The sequence below is a fragment of the Halichoerus grypus genome, chromosome 11, assembly GCF_964656455.1.
Source record: "Halichoerus grypus chromosome 11, mHalGry1.hap1.1, whole genome shotgun sequence".
Classification (NCBI taxonomy): Eukaryota; Metazoa; Chordata; class Mammalia; order Carnivora; family Phocidae; genus Halichoerus; species Halichoerus grypus.
The window spans coordinates 55,141,139-55,164,454 of record NC_135722.1 but is presented as its reverse complement, the minus strand read 5'-3'; the positions used below and the strand labels follow the sequence as shown (position 1 = coordinate 55,164,454).

Below are 23,316 nucleotides of genomic sequence, written 5' to 3'. Positions count from 1 at the left end.
ACTAAACATGGAGCCATGAGCCCTGGTTCTGCCAATTACTGAGCTGTGCAATGTCAGAAACTGCTTTCCCGGTTGGTAAAATGGTGCTAACTTACCCCCCAGGACTGCTGGGAGAATGTGAAGAGAAACAGGGAACATGAGACCACTCTATAAACCTTAGAGCACTGTGCACATGGAGGAATTATTACCACCAGAGGCCACCTGGTACTTGTAAGATGCCCCAGGAAAAGAATTGCTAAAGATAAGCTTCCCAATAAAACCCACTAAAGGTCACAAGAAAATCTCTGGGAGGTCAAATGAAGACTTGATACTGAAAGAGTGGTCTGTGGTCCAGCAGTACTGACATTGCCTGAAATCCTGTTTAAAATGCAGAATTCAGATTCCAGACTAGAACTGAATCCAAATCTACTGAATTAGAAACTGCATTTTATCAAGTTCCTCAGGGGGTTCAAATGCACACTAAGGCAGATTCACTTGTCCTATCATTGGGGTCAAGCTCTGCTTCTTTTCCCTCACTTACCCCTCTGATTTCTGGGGCAGATCAGCTGCCTCCACCTTAGATTTTGGACTCTAGTCTGAGTCTGCTCCAGGGAGAGATGGAACCCAAGTTACCCCTCTTCTTACTCCTTTAGTGAGGCTCTGTATTCTTGTAGCTGAGACGGAAAAATTATAACTATGTTCATGATAATGATTCTGATGAAATAAAGAGTGGGTAGTAGAATCATGTTCAGAAAAGTATGATAATGCATTTCTGAAGTTTACCATCTAAAATGGTTAAAATTAACAACAACAACAACAATGTCCTGTTGCTTAATTTATTTGAACTGTGGCAATCCGGAAAAGTCGTCAGTACAAAATGACTCATTCCCTGAGGGTTCTGAATAAGATTCTAAAATCACCACCCATGGTTTTCCTGCACTTTGAAGTGACAGAACAAATGACAACAGAGATGGGCACTGTACTCTGGGTCCAGAGTGGCTGATACACAAACATTTCACAACAATAACATCCTCATCCCCAAACAACCTGCAATAGGGATGTTATTTCTGGATTTGCTTGTGCATTTTAGTTAATGAGCATTTGTGCACCTGTGGGCAGAGCCCCAGGGCCAGTCTGGGAGTTTTCTATAAGCCAATCAACAAACTTGTGCCTCCTCCACACCGGGTACTTTTTCCTAAGGCCACGAAGATGAATCCAACTCTCAGAGCAAAACTTCCGGGGAACAAACATTAGGAGCCATAAAGGAGATGTAGAGCAGCCATAAAGGAGATACAGATGAGGCGAAGGAGAGAGTCAGGGGAAGCATCCCAGGTGACCTTGGAGACGCAGAGAGAAGGGATCTGGTCAATAATCAGAGGTCAGTGCATTGTGTGTGAGGAGGGGACAGCCTGTGCAAGGTACAGAGTGTGAAAGGACTGGACACGGTTCTTCTTCCAGCAGGACAACAACCTAATGCTAAGGAAGAAAAACTCAAAATAAATAGCTCTTTAAATCATGTTAAGAGCCTCCAGGTGACTGCTCTGAGTTCACTGCCATCTAGTCACCAGAAACCCCATCTTAGAGTCCTCTGCCTAGTTCCTTTTACTCCCTTGCCCATGGAAGAAGTCCACCCTTCTTCCAAGATCCTCAGCTCTGGGGTTGCCTTTTTGTTGAGGCCTCCATCCCAGCCCCAAACCTGACCTTTCCTCTTCTCGGCATGGATTGGGATGCCATGGACAGGTAGTAACACAGCAGGGAGCATGGATCAGATGGGAGTTGATCTACAACTCCTGACAACCTGAAGCTGAAGTGTTTGTAGGAAAACCAGTCAGGGATGTCTCAAGGCAGTGGGCTTTGGCTCAGGGAAGAGATAACAATTGTAGACAGGAATTTGGGACTCATAGAAAATTGAGGCAGGTGTAGCTACCCACCTACCCACTTCTGTCCCTGCATATCTTCTTTCTCTTCTGTTATAATGGATGAACCCAGAACCTCCACAAATCTCATCTCCTACTATTCAAGAAGAGTACACCAGCAATTTGCCTCTCTTCTGCATTATAAACACTTTCTCCTCTCCACTGGATCAATCTCATCAGGAATCCCATTTTCTTAAATTAAAAAACAACAGACCTCTTGGCCCCATTTGCCTTTCCAGCAACTAACTGCTCCATATCGCTGCTCTTTACAGCAACTCATTGAATCATCTGTATTCTGTCTCTAATTCCCTCTTCACATCCTCCTCTAGCCCCCAACTCCACCAAAATTGCTCTTTCCAAGGTCACCTATGACTTCACATGGTTCACTCCATGAGTCCTCATCTTACTTGATTTAACAGCTTTATCTGTTTCCAAGATAAACATCTTATGTTTCTAAGACACTAGAATCTCAATTTCTAGCTTTACCTCCCATCCTTCTGGCCACTCCTTCTCAGTCCTTTTTCTGGTCCTGCTTCATCTTCTTGACCCCTATGTACTGGAACACCCAGGGATCAGCCCTTGGAGCTCTTTCCTTTTCTACCTACCTACTTGACTTCTCCATTTGATGTCTAATAGGTGTCTTGAATTTAATTTATCCCCAACTGAGCATTTGGTATTCTCCTTCACAATTAGATCCTCCCAGAGTCTTTCCTATCAGTAAATGGTTAGTCTCCTCTTCCAAGTTGCTCAGGACAAAACCATAGTGTTGACAGTGATGTCAGCAAAATGGCAGAGTATATAGCTCCAAGCTCCTATACTACCCACACAAACTGAAGCATAAGCAGAAACTACCAGAACCAGTTTTGTCAGAACTCTGGAAAATAGTCAAAGTTTTATATAGCAACACCAAATGCTGAATCAAGAAAAAGGCGACTTTGAAAGTGTAGGGTGGTTAATAAGGGCTGGGGAAGGTGGGAAGGGGAATTATTATATAATGGCTACAGAGTTTCAGTTTGGGATGATGAAAAAGTTCTGGAAACGAACAGTGGTGACGGTTGTACAACAATATGAATGTACACAATGCCACTGAACTGTATGCTTAAAAATGGTTAAAATGGTTAAGTTTTATCTCATGTATATTTTACCACATAAAAAAAATGAGACAGAAACAAAACTATAGGAAAACTTTGTGGCATTTCTACTAGCCCTCACCCTACCCTCTCCCTGGCTCCGCAACGATCTTAAGGATGTCCATGTTGCCAGGGTGAGGCCCTGGTTCCTGCTTTTGAAAGGAACACAGCACGCTTTATTTGCAAATTATTGTGTACATTTATTCTAACCTGCCTCAGGGCTATTTGAAGGACTGAAGCAAGGCAGTCATCTGTTTCACCTAACTCAGAACTCAGTCAGGTTGGAAATGCAGAATACATTGTTTGTAAACACTGTAAGGCTGACAATCTGCAGACAGCTAAGGCAAAAGATTATGGTTGAGACATGAAGCCTGGGAGGAAAAGACAACGACAGTTTGAGAAATTAGGGCATTCAAAAGCACTTTATATAAAAGAGGAATTTAGAAAGCCACATACATGCTTAGAAAAGAACTGAGAAGATCTCAAGCTTTCACCTCAGGCTGGTCCCTAGGCTCAGTAGAAGTCTGGGTAAGTGTTGAAGAAGGACCATAGCACAAGGCCAATCTGCAAAGACCAAGAAGTGTGAGTGTGTTTGTATGTGTGTGTGTGTGTGTGTTTGCTTAGCTCCTGGGGTTCAAGGAAATCTCTGTCAAGACACTAGTTGAACATATGCTGAGGAACAGAGACTTCAGTGACCACACATGAGAAGAATACAGTCTCTGGGAAAAAAAACAGAAGACATCAGTAGACAAATGAACCACCACAGCCTTTAACAACAAAAAAAAAACAGAAAAGAAAACCCAGTAAATCCCGGGGGAAAGGGAAACTGATTTCTAGTTACCACACCATAATATTCAAATGTTCATTTTCAATAAAAAAAAATCACAAAGTATACACATAAACAGAAAAATATTCAAAGAAACAAAATTACTTGACTGACACAGTTCTCAAGAAAACCCAGACGTTGGACTTACTACACAAAGACTTTAAAATAACTGTCTTATATGTGTTCAAAGGGTCAAAGGATAACATGAACGAAGAACTAAAGGAAATACAGAAAGTGATTTGAGAACAAAATGAGAATTATCAATAAAGAGAAATTATAAAAGGAACCAAATGGAAATTCTGGACATTAAATGTACAATTATTGAAATGAAAACTCCACGGAAAACAGTATAGAGGTTCCTCAAAAAAATTATGAACTACCATGTGATCCAAAAATACCAATTCTGGATATATATTCACAGGAAATGAAATCAGTATCTCAAAGAGCTACCTGCACTCCCATGTTCACTGCAGCATTATTCACAATGGCCAAGATATAGAAACAACCTAAGTGTCCATCAGTGGATGAATGGATAAAGTAAATATGGTATGTGCGTGTGTATATATATATATGTGTGTATATATATGTGTGTGTGTGTGTGTGTGTATATATAGATATAGATATAATGGAATATTATTCAGCCTTAAAAAAGAAGAAAATCCTATCATTTGCAACAACATGGATGAACATGGAGGACATGACACTAAGTGAAATAAGTTAGACACAGAAGATAAATACTGCATGCTCTCACTTATATGTGAAATCTTAAAAAGTCAAACTCACAGAAGAGCGTAGATTGGTAGCTGCCAGGGGCTGGAGAAATGGGGAGATGTTGGTAAATTAAAAAAAAAAACTTTACTAGAGGGGTTCAATAGAAAATTTGAGCATGCTCCCTGCTCTGCGGGAAGCCTGCTTCTCCCTCTCCCACTCCCCCTGCTTGTGTTCCCTCTCTCGCTGTGTCTCTCTCTGTCAAATAAATAAAAAAAATCTTAAAAAAAAAAAAGAAAAAAGAAAATTTGAGCATGCAGAAGACAGAATGAGTAAACTTGAAGATAGGACAACTGAAATTATCCTGTTACAGAATTATCCAGGAACAGAAAGGGAAAAAAAGGGAAGAAAAATTAAAAGAACCTATGGGACCTGTGGGACACTATCAAAAGGCTCAATATATGCATTATGGGAGTACCAGGAGGAAAAGTGAGAAATGGGCAGAAAGAATATCTGAAGAAACAACTAAAAATTTACCAAGTTTGATGAAAGAAATGAATCTACACATTCAAGAAGTTCAATGAACTCCAAGTAGGATAAACTTACAGAGCTACACTAAGACATATTATAGTCAAACTGTCAAAAGACAAAAAGAAAATCTAGAAAGAAACAAGAGGGCAGCAACTTGTCAGGTACAAGGTCTCCTCAATAAGGTAAACAGCCTATTTCTCACCAGAAACCATGAAGCCTAGGAAGGCAGTGAGATGACATAAAGTGCCGAAAGGAAAAAAACTGCCAATCAAGAATTCAATATCCAGCAAAACTGTCATTCAAAAATGAGGGAAAAATTAAGACATTCCCAGATGAACAAAAGCTCAGGGAGTTCATTACCACTAGATCTTCCCATAAAGAAATACTAAAAGGAGTCCTTCAGGGGTGCCTGGGTGGCTCAGTCGGTTGAGTGTCTGACTTTTGATCTCAGCTCAGGTCTTGATCTCAGGGTCCTGAGTTCAAGTCCCATGTTTAATAAATAAAATGAGTCCTTCAGATTTAAACAAAAGGCCACTCGACAGTAAGCTGAAGCCATATGAAGAAATAAAGACCTCCAGTAAAGGTACCTACATAGGAAAATATAAGAGCCAATATTATTGCATTTTTATTTTGTAACTCCACTTTTTATTTCCTACATAATTGAAAAGACAAATGCATAAAAGTAATTATAAATCTGTTACTGGACACACAATGTATAAAGATGTAATTTGTGATGACAACAACGTAAAGGGGCAATGAAGCTATATAGGGGCAAAGTTTTGTATGCTATTGAAGTTAAATTAGTATCAATTCAAACTAGGCATAAATTTAAGATGTTAAATGTAATCCCCATCGTAACCACAAAGGAAATATCTAAATATCTAAAAAATGTACACAAAGGAAATGAGAAGGAAATAAAAACAGATCAATTAAAAAAAAATCAATTAAACACAAAAGAAGGCCATAATAGAGGAAATGAGGAATTTTAAAAAGTATTAGACATGGCAAACAAATATCAAATGGTATAAGTAAATCCTTCCTTACTACTAATTACATTAAAAGTAAATGGATTAAACTCTCCAATCAAAAGCTGAGAATGGCAGGTTAGATTAAAAAATGATCCAATATGCTGTCCATAAGAGACTCGTTTTAGATGCAAAGACGTAAATAGGTTGTAAATTAAAGGACAGAAAAATATATTTCATGCAAATGGTAACCAAAAGAGAGCTGAGGTGACTATACTAGTATCAGACAGGACAGACTTTAAGTCAAAAACTGTTACAAGACATAAAGAAGGACTATATACTGATAAAGGGGTTGATTCATCAAGAAATACAATTATAAATATACATGTACCAGAGTTCCAAAATATATGAGCCAAATATTAATAGAACTGAAGGAAAAAATAGCTCACAATAATGGAGACTTCTGGAGACTTCAGTATACCACTTTCAATCAAAGATAGAACATCCATAATGGAATGAAGATAGAAATCAGTAACAGGAAGAAAACTGGACATTTCACAAATATGTGGAAATTAAACAACAAATTCTTACAACCAGTGATTGAAGAAATCATAAGAGAAACTAGAAAATACCTTGAGATGAGTGAAAACAACAACAAAACATACCAAAATTTACAGAATGCAGCAAAAGCAGTGCTCAGAGAGAAATTTACAGCTGTAAATACCTACATCAAAAAAGGAAAGATCTCAAATCAATAACTTAACTTTACACCTTTAGGAACTAGAAAAAGGGGGGAAAACAAAACAAAACAAAAAACTAAGCCCAAAGCTAGCAAAAGGAAGAAAATAATAAAAGAATAGAATGGAGATAAATGAAATAGAGAATAGAAAAACAATAGAGAGAATCAATAAAACCAAAAGTCAGTTCTTGGGAAAGATCATCAAACTGACAACCCTTTAGGTACTGACAAAGAAAAAAGAGAGAAGACACAAATAACTAAAATTAGAAATGAAAATGGGGGACATTATTGCTGTCCTTGCAGAAATAAGAGGATTATAAGAATATTATGAACAATTGTACACCAACAAATGAGTACCTAAATGAAATGGACAAATTCCTGAAAACACACAAATTACCTAAACTGACTTAAGAAGAAAGAAATAGAAAATCTCAACAGATCTATATAACAAGAAAAGAGATTGAATCAATAATCAAAAACTTCTCAACAAAGAAAAGTCAAGGACTAGATGGCTTCACTGAATTCTACCAAACATTTAAAGAATTAAACCTAATCCTTCTCAATCTTTTTCAAAAAATTAGAGGGAACACTTCTTAACTCATTTTATGAGGCATTGCCCTAATACCAAAGGCAGCTAAAGACATCATAAGAAAATTATAGACCAATATTCCTCACGAACATAGATACAAGAATCCTTAACAAAATACTAGCACATTGAATGCAATAGCACATTAAAAGGATTATATATATAACCAAGTAGGATTTATAAAAGGAATGTAAGAGTGGTTCAACATAAGAAAGTCAATCAATTTACAGTTATAGAACAAAGGGAAAAACCCACACAATCACCTCAATTGATGCATAAAAAGCATTTCACAAAATCCAACACCCTTTCATAATAAAAAGACTCAGAAAAGTAGGAATAGCTTCCAGTTCTCTCTCTGACCTTATATCCTACTACTCCCTCTCTCCCCATTCACTCTGACCCTATTTTTTTTTTTTTTTTTTTACTGTTCTTTGAATATGTCAGGCACAGATCTGTATGCTATTGTTCTTGCTGTCCCCTCCATGTTGAACACTCTTTCTGCAGACATCAGCCTGGCTGACTCCCTCACTTCCTGCAGGTTTTTTCCAATTCACCTTTTCAGTGAGAACTTCCCTGTCTATTCCATCTGAGATTTAACACCCACAGATCCTAGAATTTCATATTCTCCTTCCCCACTTTTCTTGTTCTAATTATCATGATACCATTTATTTTTAATTTATATTTATAGTCCATTTAGAATGTAAGCTACATAGCACAGGTTGTTTTATTTTTCCACTATTTTGTTCACTGCTATATCCCTAGTGGCTAGAACAGTGCCTGGATCATAATAACTGCTCAATATTTATTCAATGATTTAACTAATTAATCCATATATGGTAGAGGTCAAAGTGATAGCATAGATGATAGACCCTGGTGAACTCTACCATGCAAGGAAATAGCAGTTGATCCTGTGGAGAACCAAATAGGATGCTACTGACTTGAATATGAGAGTGAATCCTAATCAAGATTATCAATGATGTCACTAAACTCTAACAAACTTGACTACGTTGATATTCAAGGGCATAAGAGAAAAAAAATCCAGAAAGCTCAGCATCTCTTACTTTAGGCTGAAAGAATTTAGAATGACTCCTTAGAATACTGCATTTTAAGGACTCTCCCAGAGGCACACTGTGAGAAATTGCAAATAATTCACAGTAGATAACCAATGGTAAGTGCTAAGTAAACATGTATTTCTCCCCAAATGCTAGAGGAACCCAGCAGGGGGGTGGGTAAGTTCCCCTTGAACACATCCAGGCAGTCTTGGTGAAGGATGTGGTTTTCAAGCTGGGCTTTGAGGAATGAGTGAGCCTTTCAAATGTAGAGCAAAAACTGTATGTGTGATGGGGGAGACAGGGAGTAGGTCGGGGTAGTGAAATAGGTTATGAATCTAGAGACGTAGATTGAAGCTTTGGCTAAGCCCTTGAATGCCACAGACTCATACTACAGTATTGGGGAACCAGCGAAGATGTTTGAGAAAAGGACATAAGGAGATGAGACTGGCATCAAAAAACAAAAGGTCAAATATATTTTTCTAATGAACCAACATTAACTCCAAATATTTTGTACATGTATTAACTCATTTTGCCAGGTTCAATGGCTTAAAACTTTGCAGTGACTTCTTGTTGTTCTAAGAATAAAACCTCAAACCTTTATCATAACCTGCAAGATCCACATAGAGGTCTGTCTCTACCTTCTGCTCCCACGCTTGCTGCCTTCACTCACTGTGTTGCTGCCACACTGGCCTACTCAAAGTTCCCTTCTCCCCAAGACCCTCCTACCACAGGGCTTCCATAGCTGCTATCCTTCTGCCTAGACAGCTGTCCCCTATCCTTTTTGCCTAGTTAAATCCTCTTCCTTCAGATCACTTTATAATTCCTTTCTGAGCAAAACTCCCCAACCTCAGTATTTATATACTTATTTTTCCATCATAGCACTTAGCAATGAATATATTTAGTTGCTATCTTTGACTCATATATCTCCTTTACTAAGCTGAAGTTCCATGAGGGTAGAGGCTTCTTTCCCTGGCTATTATATCCCCAATGTCTGCACAAAGAAAGTGCCCAGTAACTATCTGCTGGAAGGAAAAGAAAAAGGACATTTAAAAGTGGGAATTAGATAACATAGTAGTATAAACCATTCCATCTTGTGCTATCCAAAGCCTCTTAGAGCTTGTCCAAGCTCACATGGTTTGTGAGGATTCAAACCTGGGCTTGCTTTTTTCCTTAAGTAAGCGACATGTTTTCAGTTACAGTCTGTGTGAGCAAGGAAGAGGTAAGAAAGCAGAGCAAGACTTCTCACAAGTACAAATCTGATCATATGGTGTTTCAATCCTTTTTTCAATATATAGGTCATCAAGCCTCACTTACTTAGGCTTATAAATCAGTAAGCAGAGGCAGCAGACTGTTTTCTCACTCTTTTCTTGGAAAGGCCTTGCTTATATGGTGCTTTTTCACTCTACTTCCTCTTACCTGGGATTCGTGACACATAATTGAACTCAAAAAACAAACGTGTGTGAGCACCTCCGTGTAAAGGCACCTAAGACTGACAAAGAGATTACGTTATAGGCCAACATCAAGTTCCCCTGTCTTTCCAAAAGCCAATCCTGTGTTTGGTGGCACACACACACTCCTATATAGAAAGTAGCAACTTGGGGATCAGCAGGATGCCTATTAGCATATAATTTGTGCATTTTGGTACTTCATTTGTCTCTGAGCCCTCATTTTCTATTTATAAAGTGGGAGTGGTATAAATACTAGACTTAAAAAATAGAGCACCTAGCTCTGCGCCTGGCATTTTTACATGCACTATTTCATCCAGTCTTCACAATAATCCCAAGGGGGTCAGAAACACTCAACTTTGTATTAGGGGGACTGGGACTTGCTCAAGCTCATATGGTCCATTAACACAGGAACCTGGGACTCAAATCCAGACCACTTGGCCACTATTTCCTTTGTACTATGTCTCTTATCCTAGCAGGTCATTGAGAGAACCTCACAAAGAAATGTATTTAAAAGTGTTTTCAATTATAAAGCTCTATGCAGTTTTAAGAATGTTAAGCAATTTGTTACATTAGAGAGGAAGAAGTAAAATGTGATTAAGGTTTTAAGGGTGATGAATTAATTACCAGAGAACAGGTTACTTTTCTTTTAAGAGTGGTATTATTGCCTGTACTTCAAAAGTTCTCAATTTAAATAATAAAATAGAAAATCATTTAATTTAAAAATGGGCAAAGGACATTTCTCCAAAGATCTGTGAGTGGCCAATAAGCAGAGGAAAAGATTCTTATCATTAGCCATCAGGGAAATGTCAATCAGAACCACAATGAGGTACCACTTCACACACTAAGATGAATATAATTAAAAAAAAAAATAAAAACAAAAAACGAATAATAGCAAGCATTGGTGAGGATGTAGAAAAAGTGGAATTGTCCTATACTGCTGTAAAATGTGCAGTCACTGTAGAAAAGATTTTGGTAGTTTCTCAAATCATTAACCATAGTTACTGTAGGACCCAGCAATTACACTCCTAGATATATACCAAAGAGAACTGAAAACATATGTAAAAACTGTACACAACTGTTCACAGCAGGATTATTCAGAATAGCCAAAAAGCAGAAACAACCCCAATCTCCATCAACCAATGAATGGATAAATAAAATGTGGTATATCCATGCAATGGAATATTACTGAGCCATAAAAAGGACCTAAGGACTAAAACATGCTACAACCTTGAAAATACTATGCCAAATGAAAGAAGCCAGTCACAGAAGACCACATATTATATGATTCCATTTATATGAAATGTCCAGAATAGGCAAATCCATAGAGACAGAAAGTAGTTTAGTGGTTGCCTAGGGCTGGGTGATGGGGTGTTTCAGGGGTAACAGCTAAGGGGTACAGGGTTTCTTTTTAGGGTTATGCAAATGTTCTAAAACTGGCTGTAGTGATGGCTGCCCAACTCTGTAAATATAGTGAAAATCACTGAACTGTACACTTTAAATGGGTGAATTGTATGGCATGTGAATTAATTTCAATAAAACATTTTTTTTTAAGTTCTCTAAGTTCAGCATAAACTGCATTCTGCAATGCAAAGCATTTATCAAAGTTTAAACCAAATGGATTTTTCTTATCACTGCCTGTAACAGTTGTTGGGACTCTAAAAATTCTGTAGTATTTGCAGCATAATCTCTGAATGTCTTTTACAAGGACTGACTTAAAATTACATTTAATTTATGGACTTAAACATATGAAATACAAATAGATCTAATGCTAAGACTTTCAGTAAAAGGATACCTGGAGATCCATATACGGCATCACCATCCATCCACTTAATCAAGAAACCTAAGAGTCACTTGTGTTTCCTCCTTCCTTCGGCCCTGGCATCCATTCCATCAGCAGGAAGCTCTGTTTGTAAACTCCGTAAGGGTAGGATTTTCTGTTTATTTACTGTGGAATCCCTGGTGCTTAGAACAGTACCTGACACGTAGAAGATGTTTTAAATAATATTTGTTGAATAAACAAAAGAATTCATGCTCTCCTTGAAAGTAATACCTTTGAAAGAAAAAAAAATGTTAAATCCCTCACTTGATAGTTTGTTAATATATACACACTAATTTTTAAAAGTGTAGCTTGTGGAAGTTTCATCTGCCATTCCAGTTGCTGTAAACATATTAAGGCTAAATTCTTAAAGGGACACAGGTATGCTATGCTGCCAGAATATGTAGAAGTAGAACGTAATAACTTTATTCAAGTTTGCTCTTGTTACCTGACCCATGAATATTTAAAAGATATTTTATTTTATAAAAACTTACATCTGTAAGTAATGGACTGACCATAACAGAGGGCTTAACCTTGAATACATGGTTAGGCTTAGGGGTCCACAAACCCCTAAGATTGTATGTAAAATCTAACATGTCAGTTGGTATGCATGTCTTTTTGGGGAGAGTTCATAGTGTGATCAGATTTTCAAAGAAGCCTATGACTGGAGAGGTTAAAAAGTTACTTAACTAGAAACAATCACAAAGTCTTTAAACATGAATTTGTACAATAAAATTAAATCCAACAGCCCCATCTATGGGTAAGTCGTTACCGCTCAGGAGAAATGATGGCAACTACCAGAGGTCAGTGCATCTTATAAATGCTTGTGTTTAAATCTTCAGTGTCACTCTAGTGGGAATTTATTAACTATAGTATCACAGTATTTTTTCTAGATATAGATGCAAAAATTAGGAGACTGTTGATGAAATCTACTTACAGTACTTCAGCACCAAAAAATTGGGCAGTTATGCTGATATATGTATGTACAGTTCAACATTTGTCAGTCTTAAAATGCTTATTTATAGTGAAATCTATATAAAACCGTTAAAAACTTTTCTATTTACATTTTTTTTAAAAATGAAAAGAATTGCTTCCTTTGCCACAACTTGTCAAAACTGACCGTTAACCCTCCCACCCTCTTACCCCTCACTCTACTTGTGACAGACAGTGATCACAAGACCCAAACATATTGCTTAAACAAACTGTGTCCTAAAAAGGCAGAATGCTTAAAAACATTACATTTAGAACTGTAAATGAATTTTTATACATTTCAAATGGAGTTAAACAAAAGTATGTAAAAGTTATCTTCAAAGTCTCAGTCCAACATGAATGTGCAATTTCAATGTTAAGATAGCATCATATGAATAATTTTTCCTGAACATAGCTGAACGTTTCCTTTGGGCCAGAAAATGTTTCTTTTCCTCTCCTTCACAATGAAACATTTTCTCTTAAGTTTTCTTAAAGGAGCGGGGAGGGGTGGGAGGTGGAAAGGGCAGGCAATCCTGGTTTACAGAAAATCTGTCAGAAAGAATATGGCCTGCTTTGAAATGTTTACATTTAAATAAATAGAAGGCAAGTGTGCTGCCTAGAGCACAAAGGAACAACAACACAATAAATTAGCATACAATTGGTGAGAATGTACAAGCCACCCAAAAAGCACTTCCCACTGGTTAGGGATCTGATTTCCACCATCTAACAAGGATTCTTTAATGCCAGTATTTTTCTAGTTATTTCATAAACTATAAACTGAGCAAATGTAAAATGTTAACCAATTCAACACTTCCAGGGATTTTCAAAAACATACAAGGTTTTTTAAAAAACTGTTCCTGACACACCGTTTCAAAATACAAACTATTAACATTCTCCTTTTCTGATGGTGTTTTGCTCAGTAGAAACCAGTTGAGGAACATTCACAGGAAAAGTCTCTTTCCACTGCATGGCATACTTTTCCATCAGCCGTGGTCCAACAGAGAAAGAATATCAGGTCTTCTGTCACTGCAGATGTGCATCTTTTTCTTTTTTTCTTTCTTTCTTTTTTTTTTCTTTTTTTCCTTTTTTTTTTAAAAAAAAAAGTACAGTCCCCTGTGAGTTTTATCTTGTTTTAAAATGCTGCTCCTGCAGCAGTTCTTGTTGAAACACTGCAATTTTGGGGTCCACAGCCTAAGCATGGGCAAAGTGCTCTCTTTAGACATCAAAAATCAAGGGCTTCCCTGGACACTTGGTAACCAAGTAGGTTTTAAAGTGCACTCCTGTTTCCAAAACACTTAGGACCGTTCAGCAGAACTCTGAGAGGGGCTGGGCTCGGTTCCATCCTCTGTGCTACTGTCTATGTCTTGCTCCATTGCCGTCTCATCATCATCCAACTGCTGGCTAGTGAAGTTGTTTAGCTCAAGAAGCCCACTGGGCTCTACAACCACATTGGAGCTGGAGTGACAAGGAATAGCGTACTGGGGAATGGCCTGGAAGAGAAGACACAGGAGAGAGGCTTTATGGTAAGAAAAAGAAACAGGAGGATTTCCCCAACACTAAGGAAGGAAACAAGGAAACTGACATTTATTGGACAACTACTGCACGCCAGGCACTGTGCTAGGTGCTTTCACACATGATATTCTACTAAATCCCCATAGTAACACTATAAGAAAAATATTACTCCCATTTTACAAATGAGGAAACCAAGAGGGTAAGTGACTTAATCAAGGTCACACAGTTGGTCAAAGTTAAAGTGCCAGGATTAAAGTTCAAGTCTTCTAACAACTTAAAGTGATCTTTCCACTTCCTGATGGCACCTCTTCTAGTAAAGGAGGCTGAAGTCTGTGCCTAATTCAAGAGAGAGACTTTAAAGGACATTTTCATTTGATCATTAAGCAAATTTTAAATGTAAATGTAGTCAGATTTCACTCATTATTATCTGCAAGATATAGGATTAATTTGCTGACACCACAATATATTTTAAACCCTTCAGGAACCTTCAGTAACCCTTTGGTAGTTCAAAGGGGAAGTTATTTATTTGGGTCACATACTAATACTCTTTCTAAAGAGGACAAAACTGTCTTTTAAACAATAAAAATACCAGTAGACAAACACATATTATGGCCATATTGCCTTGTCAGGTTCTTCTTTCTCATCTTTATCAGATACCTTTTTAAAAGGTCTATCAGTTCACATTATACCCCTGCTTAAAGTTCTACAACTGTTTCCTATCATAATTGCTATAAAATCAAACTTCTTATCACGGTTCCAGGCTCATGCCAAACACACTCGTACTAGTTCTTCCCCTCTTCCTAGAATACTTTTTCTCCAAATCTCTGCATGGCTGGTTCCATCCTGTCATCTGCATCTTAGCTCAAATGCTTAGAATAAAACGCTTTGAGAAGTCTTCCTTCTATGACCATGAAACCAGATCACTGGGTAGGTCCCACCCCCATCACTATTACATTGTTACTTTTTCTTCGTTTGTTAAATTTTTTTCTCACCCTTAGAATGGAAGCTCCAGGAGAGTACAGATCTTGACTATCTTTTTTCATTGCCAGATGCCCAGAGCTCGGAAGAGGGCCTGTCACACACTGGATGCGCAATAAACACTTGCCAAATGAATTGACCTATCTTTAACATTAAAAGTCCCAGGGCAAAATTGAGTATCAGGAAATACACCTGACCAAAAGAATCTTCTACTGCCGGCGGGGGCGGGGAGGGGGGGGCGTAGGATGGGGAGAGGGATGTAAAAATAATTTTAACACTATAAAGAAAATATTGTAAGATGCCAAGGCACTGAATCTAGAGTAGTGGAGTTTTCTGTTATTTGTTTTCTCCCACTCTGTTCCATATAGCTGATCTGTGAAGAAGTCTTAGGTGGGGTCAGGAGGCCTGGACTGTAGTTCAACTCTGGCTCAGACTTGCTGTGGACCTCTGAACAAGTCACTTCACCCCATTGAGCTTTAACCTCGTGTAAAATAAGATAGAGAAGATATACTCTAAAGATCCTCAAGGTTCTAAAATTCTATGAGTTCCACATATATAGATTCCTTCAGAACAGAAGATATATTTGTCTTGTTTACTCCTCTAGTCTGCACCTAGCACAGCACCTAGAACATAGAGGTTAAATAATACATGTGGTATGAATGAATGAATGAATGAACAAATGAATGAAATACAGATTATCTGTCTACAAAGAACAATGCTTTTCATTCAAAGCACTTATTATTAAACACGTTGGATTCTTATAAAACATTTTTCAAGAATCAAAGCACTTCTGCAGACTGCTTTCATTCATCCCCATACTATTTTACTGAATCTGTAAAATCAGTACTTCCGGTCAAAGCTAAGTGTAACTAGTAAGATCTGAAAATATCCTAACAATATATTCATGATGATTATAGTAACAGGAGCTATAGTTATTGAGTGTTCCTCTGTGTCAGACACTTAACTAGCTGCATTCCATACAGTTTTCCATGAAATCCTCAAAACAACCCTGTGAGGCAACGGTTATGGTCTCCATTTCACAGGGAATGAAATGGAGGTACAGAGGTGAGCTCTGCTGCTCCAAACCACAATGCTGGGAAGCAGCAGTACAGGTGAGACTCAAATCCAGGTGTTTCTGACTCCAAAAGCTCGGTTCCTAACCAACACACTGTCCTTCCCTCTGACATGACCACCTAGCACATGGTATACACTGAAAGTTAGCTGTGTGTTCTGTAGAGAGCAGACTCATTTGATACTATCCTTGATAGACAAAGCAATTTTCAGCCCTGTTCATAAAGTGCAGAAAATAATTTCCAAATAAGCTGTCCCAAATTATTTCCAGTTTAGGGAGTATACCAATTTAAACTCTCCCATCCAAGTACTAACCAGGCCCGACCCTGCTTAGCTTCCGAGATCAGACGAGATCGGGCGTATTCAGGGTGGTATGGCCGCAGACTCTCAGGAGCCACAGTAAATTTTAGTAAAATAGTTAACAGCTACCATTTATTGGGCAATCACCAAGAGCCAGGTACTGTGCTAGGTGCTTCATCTCAATTTTGTGTAATCCTCCCATCAATCATGTAAAGTAGGCATTCCTTATTCCCATTTTTACCGATGAGGAAACTAAGGCAGAGTGAGGTTAAATAGCCCTGCCTAAAGTCACATAGTGAGTGGCAAAGCCAGGAACTCATTCCTTTTCTACCTCTTGGGGGGGGGGGGGGGGGCAAACGAATCCCTCCGTCAAGAATTACTTAATTTGCTAACAATTGTTTTTACAGAGGAACAAATCATTTAATTCAATGGCCAGTTCTATCTGCCTTTAGGCATTTTCCCCATACTTATTTATATCATATTGGGTGAATACTGGTCAATTTGCATTCTCTTATATAGCCTGGCATCATGGAAAAGGGAAAGTTTACCACAGAAACTCCAAGTCACACAACAGTGACTCTATGGTAAATCCTAGATTATCCACATTTCAATGAATCCAAATTCTCCATTAACTAAAATGTGCTGTTCTGATAAGTTCCAAGCCATCTATCAGCATAGCCAAAAAAATGACAAATGTCAAGAAAACAACCTGAAACCCTGCAAGGACAAAGGGAAGTAAAACACAACTTCTAAAGGCTAGTCTGAACTCAGTAATTCTTTAGTCTTGATCTATTATGCATGATGACAGATGAGTTTTAGAATGAAGGGAATGTGAGGCATAGAAGATCTACTGCCAATGAATAATTCATTATGTTCACTAGCCTGTACTTACCAAGGCAGGACAGTAACCATTAACAAGATTTTTCAACAATGATTAAAATAAAAAGCAAAGCTTTACGGTTAATCCCAAATTAAATATAAAATTAAATTATGTAGAAACATTTTCTTACAACATGTTTCTCCAGACACTGCAGTTAATTAAGGTTTAATTGTCCTGAAAACCATAAATTTAGATCAAGATAAAGAACTATGTTTTTCCAAGGAAAGGGTCCCTGAAATTAACTTGAAATAAAAGTGCAATCCAGTTATACCCCTTTTTTGAGCAAAGACCGGGGAGGAGTTTGACCCCATCAAGTTGCTGATTTTCTGGGCTGACTTACTGAGTTAACACTGGCAAGCATGTTTTTTATCTATAAATCAAGTTGACATACGGGCTCAGGGCCCTTGATTGCCTCTGAGGGGTGCTGTGTGATAACATCCACCAATTTTCTAGGATTCTCTTCCAGAAAATATAAATTTGTATATTTGCAACAGGTATTAAAGAAAATTTTTCAAATGCCATCTCAAAAATAATCACTATGTCTCTTGCCATCTTGGCTTGACTCTTCCTGCAACATCCCAATCACACCAAACCCACAACCCCCAAGATGCCCAATACTTCTCATGTTCCTTCCAGTTCTTACCTGGATGATAATTTCTGCTGGGCTCTCTTCAGCTTTCTTTTGGCCTACATTCTGAATACGCATGAACTGGCCTGTCGCAGGCACTCCTGGTGCATCGATTTTCCTTGTCGTTAAGGGAGGGCCAACAGCAGATGGACTTGAACAGGACTCTCTACATTTCTGTTGCTGGGGAGTGGAATTCGCCATCCCTGCCACCACCACGTGGGTGGAGGGTAATGATCCTGCTTCACCAGTGAGCATACTAGTGGCAAGAGCCTTCTTTGGGGGATCCACTACCATATGCTCTACATTTGTATCAATCTGAGCTTCCATCAAAGACATTTTCAAAATGTCTGACACTGCTGTCTTCTCAGAGGCCTGAATGGGAGATATGCTTGTAACTGGTGATGTCAGCTTAGGCACAGAACTGCCACCAGTTATCTTTGTAACTGTGGGAGGCTGGCGCCCCTCAAAAGTTATCTTTGTAACAGAGGATCCTTGGGTTATAATTGGCTGCTCCACCTGAAAACAAATTGGGGTTGTGTGTGTTACAGCTACATCTCTTTGAGAAAAACCTATCCAACACCCCAGATAATATGGCAAAAGAAACATTCGTGCGGTATACTAGGAAGACATTCTGAATGAAGCTTGGTGTTTTAAAAGAGGGCTGGATGGGAAAGTATCTGGTTACTTTTAAGAAACCTAGGGAAAGAGGAGGGGTAAAAAGAACCTTCGTCTAGCCAGCCAAGGTTCATAGCAGTAAACGAAAAAAAAGTCACAGCAGCCTTGTTTTTCTTTGGGATTTATATCCCCACACAGTATACCTTCAACCCATTCTCATATTATTTACATCATCTTCCGTTTTTAAAAATAAAAAGTAGGATTTTCAATTTTTTGCTTCAAAATACAGCTATACAAATATATTTTCTATATATGTATTTATAATACACATATATACATCACTCCAAAGCCACTGGTTTTCCCCTAATATAATTTTTCTTTTGAATATCCAGATAATTCCTCTGCAATCTAGAAGATAAATCTAGAAAGTAAATTTATTAACTAGATGATGATGATGTAAACTACAAAGGAAGATGGTTCAATGAAGCTCCTTAAAAGATTGTAGTTTACTTAGCATTACTATCACAGATATGAGAGTTTACAAGCGTGGGAAAAAAATATTTTATATCTAAAAAATACAAATAATTTAGGGATCTTGCTTCTATGCACCGCTGATCAATGCTGAAGTGATTTCGTTAAAAACTGCCTGGAAAATCAAGTTCTGCGTGCTATGCTTTTTTTTTTTTTTCCTTCCTATATTAATGCGTGCATTTCTTCCCTAATGTCAACCTTCTGATGGGGTAAAGTAATACCAGCATAAATGAGGCTTTTGAGTTTCCTCTTGCCAGGAGAAAGCACTGCTAATCACGATAGGGTCGTGATGTTCTCATTTTTTCCGTGAACAGAGAGGTTTAACTTTGCATGCTACCAATATTCCGTTACCTGGCTTGCCGGCTGTTTCTCTGATGCGGCTGGGAGCGGCATTTGGCTCTGGGGGGTTTGGGGTTGCACGTAGATTTTTGGTTGGTTCGGAGCCTGCTGCAGTTTAGGGAGCTGCTGCGTGGTTTTCACTGCGAGCACCTGTACTACAGTTTGTGGGGGCTGTGCCATTAAGGTAGGAAGCTGCCTGTCTTTGGCCACCATGGGATGCTGTGTGTGCTGTACATCTGGCTTGGGCTGTGCTTGTTCTTGCTGAAGAGGGGTGAGTTTTTGATGCCTGATGGAAAGCTGGGGCATTTGCGGGAGTTTGTGCTGGAGCTGGTCTGCCTGCAGGTGGATGGTCTGCTTCTGTTTAGTCTGGAAGCACTGCAGAGTTTTCACTTGCAGCTGAGTCTGTTCCAGCTGGGGCTGGCTAAGTTTCTGCTGCTTAGCTGACTGTGACTGAGTCAGGGCAGATCGGTAAAACAGACCTGTCTGAGGGTCTAAAGTGTCCATCTCTTCAACCTCGCCCTCCTCAGTTCCAAGTTCCTCGCTGTGTTTGGTAAAAGCAGTGTGACTGCTTAATGCCTAAGTAAAAAAGGCACAAAGTAAGAATGAAATAAGAAAAACACCTACATTGCTACATTTTCCTCAAACTGGAAAAGACTTGGTTATGAGATTCATTCAAAAATTTTCAGAAGAGCCTAAAAAGAAAACTGCAAAAACTGGTCTACTCACTTCTGTAAGAAAAGTCCTCGAGGGCCCAGAATCTATAGGTAGGAGGAATAAGGTTGCCCTGCAAGCACAGCTCAACACAGAAAAGGAAGAGGCTCCCTGGCTCAGGACACAGCTCTCTCGCCTGGTCATCAGAGATACCGACCCATCCAAAGAAAAGAACACTGCAACCCAGGAATGAGGTGTTCAGAGAAAAGCCAAGGTTCAGAGAAGCCCACGTGTGTATGTCCAATGCTGTCCAGAAGGGAAGAGTTACTGTCTGAGGATGCCCATTGGGTACCCACAGAGGGCCTCTCTGCTCAGAGTGGAAATGGTTCATCAGGCTTCACCAAGGCCTGTGAGAACAACCCTCTACACTAGTCATCCTCGTCCCTTTGGTCATATTCTGGGCCCACTGGGCAACAGTTTCCCAGAGACTTGGCTGCCAGGAGGGAAGGAGACTGGGGGAGGGGACGAGAGCACTCCTGTCTGTGGAAAGGGAGATTGTTCCGTGTCGGATATAACAGTGATGGGAGGAGGCATCGATCTTGAGGGACATGGTTAGGGTCAGCCTGTTCGACCTCTCTGGGGGTCCTGAGAAAGCTCAATGTCAGGACCGGCCAGCATCCAGGCTGAGATCTGATACTTAGCTAAACCTCTGGCCACCTGGCTTTCCTCAGTGACACAAAATCCACCCCAACCCCATCCTTCCCACTTCCTTATCATGCTATTCCTTCATTCTAAACTTTAAAACTCTGAGATTCAATTGAAACTCTCCCCTATCTCATAATGACCTTACACATATAGGTTTTTAATGCACCAATTTCTTTATTGCCATTCAGGTTAGTTTGCTTAAAATTAGGATCAACTACTACCAGCCAAATGATGGTGGATTTATGTGACAACTGATGATAAGTCACGCTTAAATCTGGCATCTATGACATCACTTTGTATAGAGGCAGGATGCTCTGAGTTTAAATCCTGGCTCTGCCACCCAGAATAAGTTACTTAACTTCTGTAAGCATGAGTTTCCTCATTTGTAAGAGGGATAATACACCCACCTTGCAGGATCATAGTTGAGAATTAAACAAATTAACGTATTTAAAGCTCAAAGCACAGTATCTGACACAAAATCAGCTGATCAGCATATTCTTTTCTTTTCCCCGTTACCCCTGGTACCCGATTTTCTGTTGTGTATTAACTCATTCTCCTTCCTCATTGAGTCTCCTCCTCCTTAACTGGTCACATATAGTGAAAGAAGTCAGATATTTATACCTACTTATAAATAACGTTTCCTATGAGAATTCATTTGAAAAGCAAAACACCTAGCAACAAACAGCTAAACAAGCCAACTTCTATTTCATTTAAAAATCTCACCTCAGTGATAAATGCTTCCATAACAATGGATATAGAAAGAGTGACCAATTCTGAAGTCATAGATTCATCTAGATAGTCCCACCCTTTTGAAATGTTCCAATTTTACAGAAGATCCATGAATACTGTTTCTTAATTACATTCCAAGTATTAAGACTCTCAATTCATTTCCTCTACTCAGTCCTCACAGATGAAAGAACTACACAAATGCTCTTCAATTCAGTTATTTCCTCTCCCATAATCGATGAGACTAAGCCTTATTTCAGGAAGGAGGCAGTTACAGAAGGCAGGAAGAGAAAGAAGAGATACAACCTGCTGCATAATGTGGGTGATTGCTCCAGGGGAAGATGCTGGGATGGACTTCACCACCACCGAAGTCTGTGTTGCGGTCTGTGACTGAGCCACATGCTGGAGCAGGGTCCGCTGGGGCTGGGAGGGCTGTTGGGGCTGGGAGCGATGGCTGACTGAAAATAGAGGAGGTGATGATATTTCTCCAGAAATCACCACAGCATCTGTAACCAGTAGTCATTTTAAACAAATGTCTGTGAGATTGCATCAGAGAATGTGTGGTACTGTGAACTAGGAGCAGAAGACCAGAGTCTGCCCATCTATGAGCTGTGTGACTCTGAGAAAGTCACTTATCTTCTCTGAGACTCTGTGTTCTCATCTGTAAAATGGGAATAACAGAGCTATTATAAGGATGAGATGAGAAATGCAGAAGCACTGTGAAAACTATTATCACAAAGGAGGAACAAACCCCTTAAAGTTATATCCTCCTGTGAGCTGTACTTAATGTCTCCAACAACCTTCACCCCATTAAGGTAACAAAACAATAATACATTTCTATAATCAAATCCTAGACTAATATCTTTAAGGATACTAAGATTATACTTAATTTACTAAGATAATAATTTCTTGGTCCCAGTTCCAAATGCAATACAAAACCCAGAAGCATTCATTCTTTTACATGAAGTGACACTGTCTTGCAGCCTTATAGTTGCTAAAGATGTAAGAGGTCAAGATGATACTGCACAAAGAACTGCACCAAGAGTCACACCTGGGTGGATTCTGTCCCACCCTGCCACCAACCAGCTATGTGAATTTGAAGAGGTCATTTAAATTCTATGAGTCTCTAAACTTAGAGGTTTTAGTTTTGTTTATTTTTGTTTTTTTAAATAGAATAAAAAATTTTCTCTACCTAGAAGAGGATCAAATGAAGTAAAAGATGGAAAATGGTCCTTAAATTGTTAAGTCTTATAAAGCAAACAAAAGAATAGAAAAATCCAAATTTTGTTCATCTGACATAAATGGGTGAGAATACAGTGTAACAGGAAAACAACCCCATTTCCTATTTTCTCGCTACAAAGGTCCAAAGGAATAAACTAGACATTTATATCGATGTAACAGATGTAAACCGATACTTCTACATTGATGCCAAACTATCTCTTACCAGCCTCAACTTCAACTTTTTAAACAGTAAAACATTCACCACTTCTTATTCTATAGAGCCTTAAAAATGCTTATGGTTACTGGGAAACAAGCTTTTTGAATTGAAAACAGAGTAAAACAAATCTGTAAGATTAGCTAAGGATTTTGAGAATATCAAAATTCTCTGAATAACCCATGATTCTAATGCTCAAATATCTTGATTTGCAATTTCAAGTAGTTCCATATTCAAGTGGTTCCATGTTTAGAAAAGTCATAGTGGAATGTCCAAGGAG

General features: G+C 38.7%; 1 protein-coding gene across 11 annotated transcripts in view; it reads right to left on the bottom strand.

Moving 5' to 3' along the window:
- Positions 1-801: 801 nt before the first annotated feature.
- Positions 802-23,316, bottom strand: part of EMSY (EMSY transcriptional repressor, BRCA2 interacting) — a 100,276-nt gene continuing 77,761 nt past the window's right edge. For 10 of the 11 annotated variants that reach the window (XM_036082839.2, XM_036082842.2, XM_036082845.2 and 7 more), the window contains 4 exons: positions 21,908-22,059; positions 19,532-20,095; positions 18,050-18,550; positions 802-14,155 (listed from right to left, as the gene is read on the bottom strand). In XM_036082839.2, the coding sequence (XP_035938732.1) occupies positions 13,961-14,155; positions 18,050-18,550; positions 19,532-20,095; positions 21,908-22,059 (1,412 nt within the window). In that variant the 3' untranslated portion in view covers positions 802-13,960. Of the gene's footprint in view, positions 14,156-18,049; positions 20,096-21,907; positions 22,060-23,316 lie in introns of those variants that run through there. The other variant, XM_078058567.1, reaches the window with a different exon arrangement.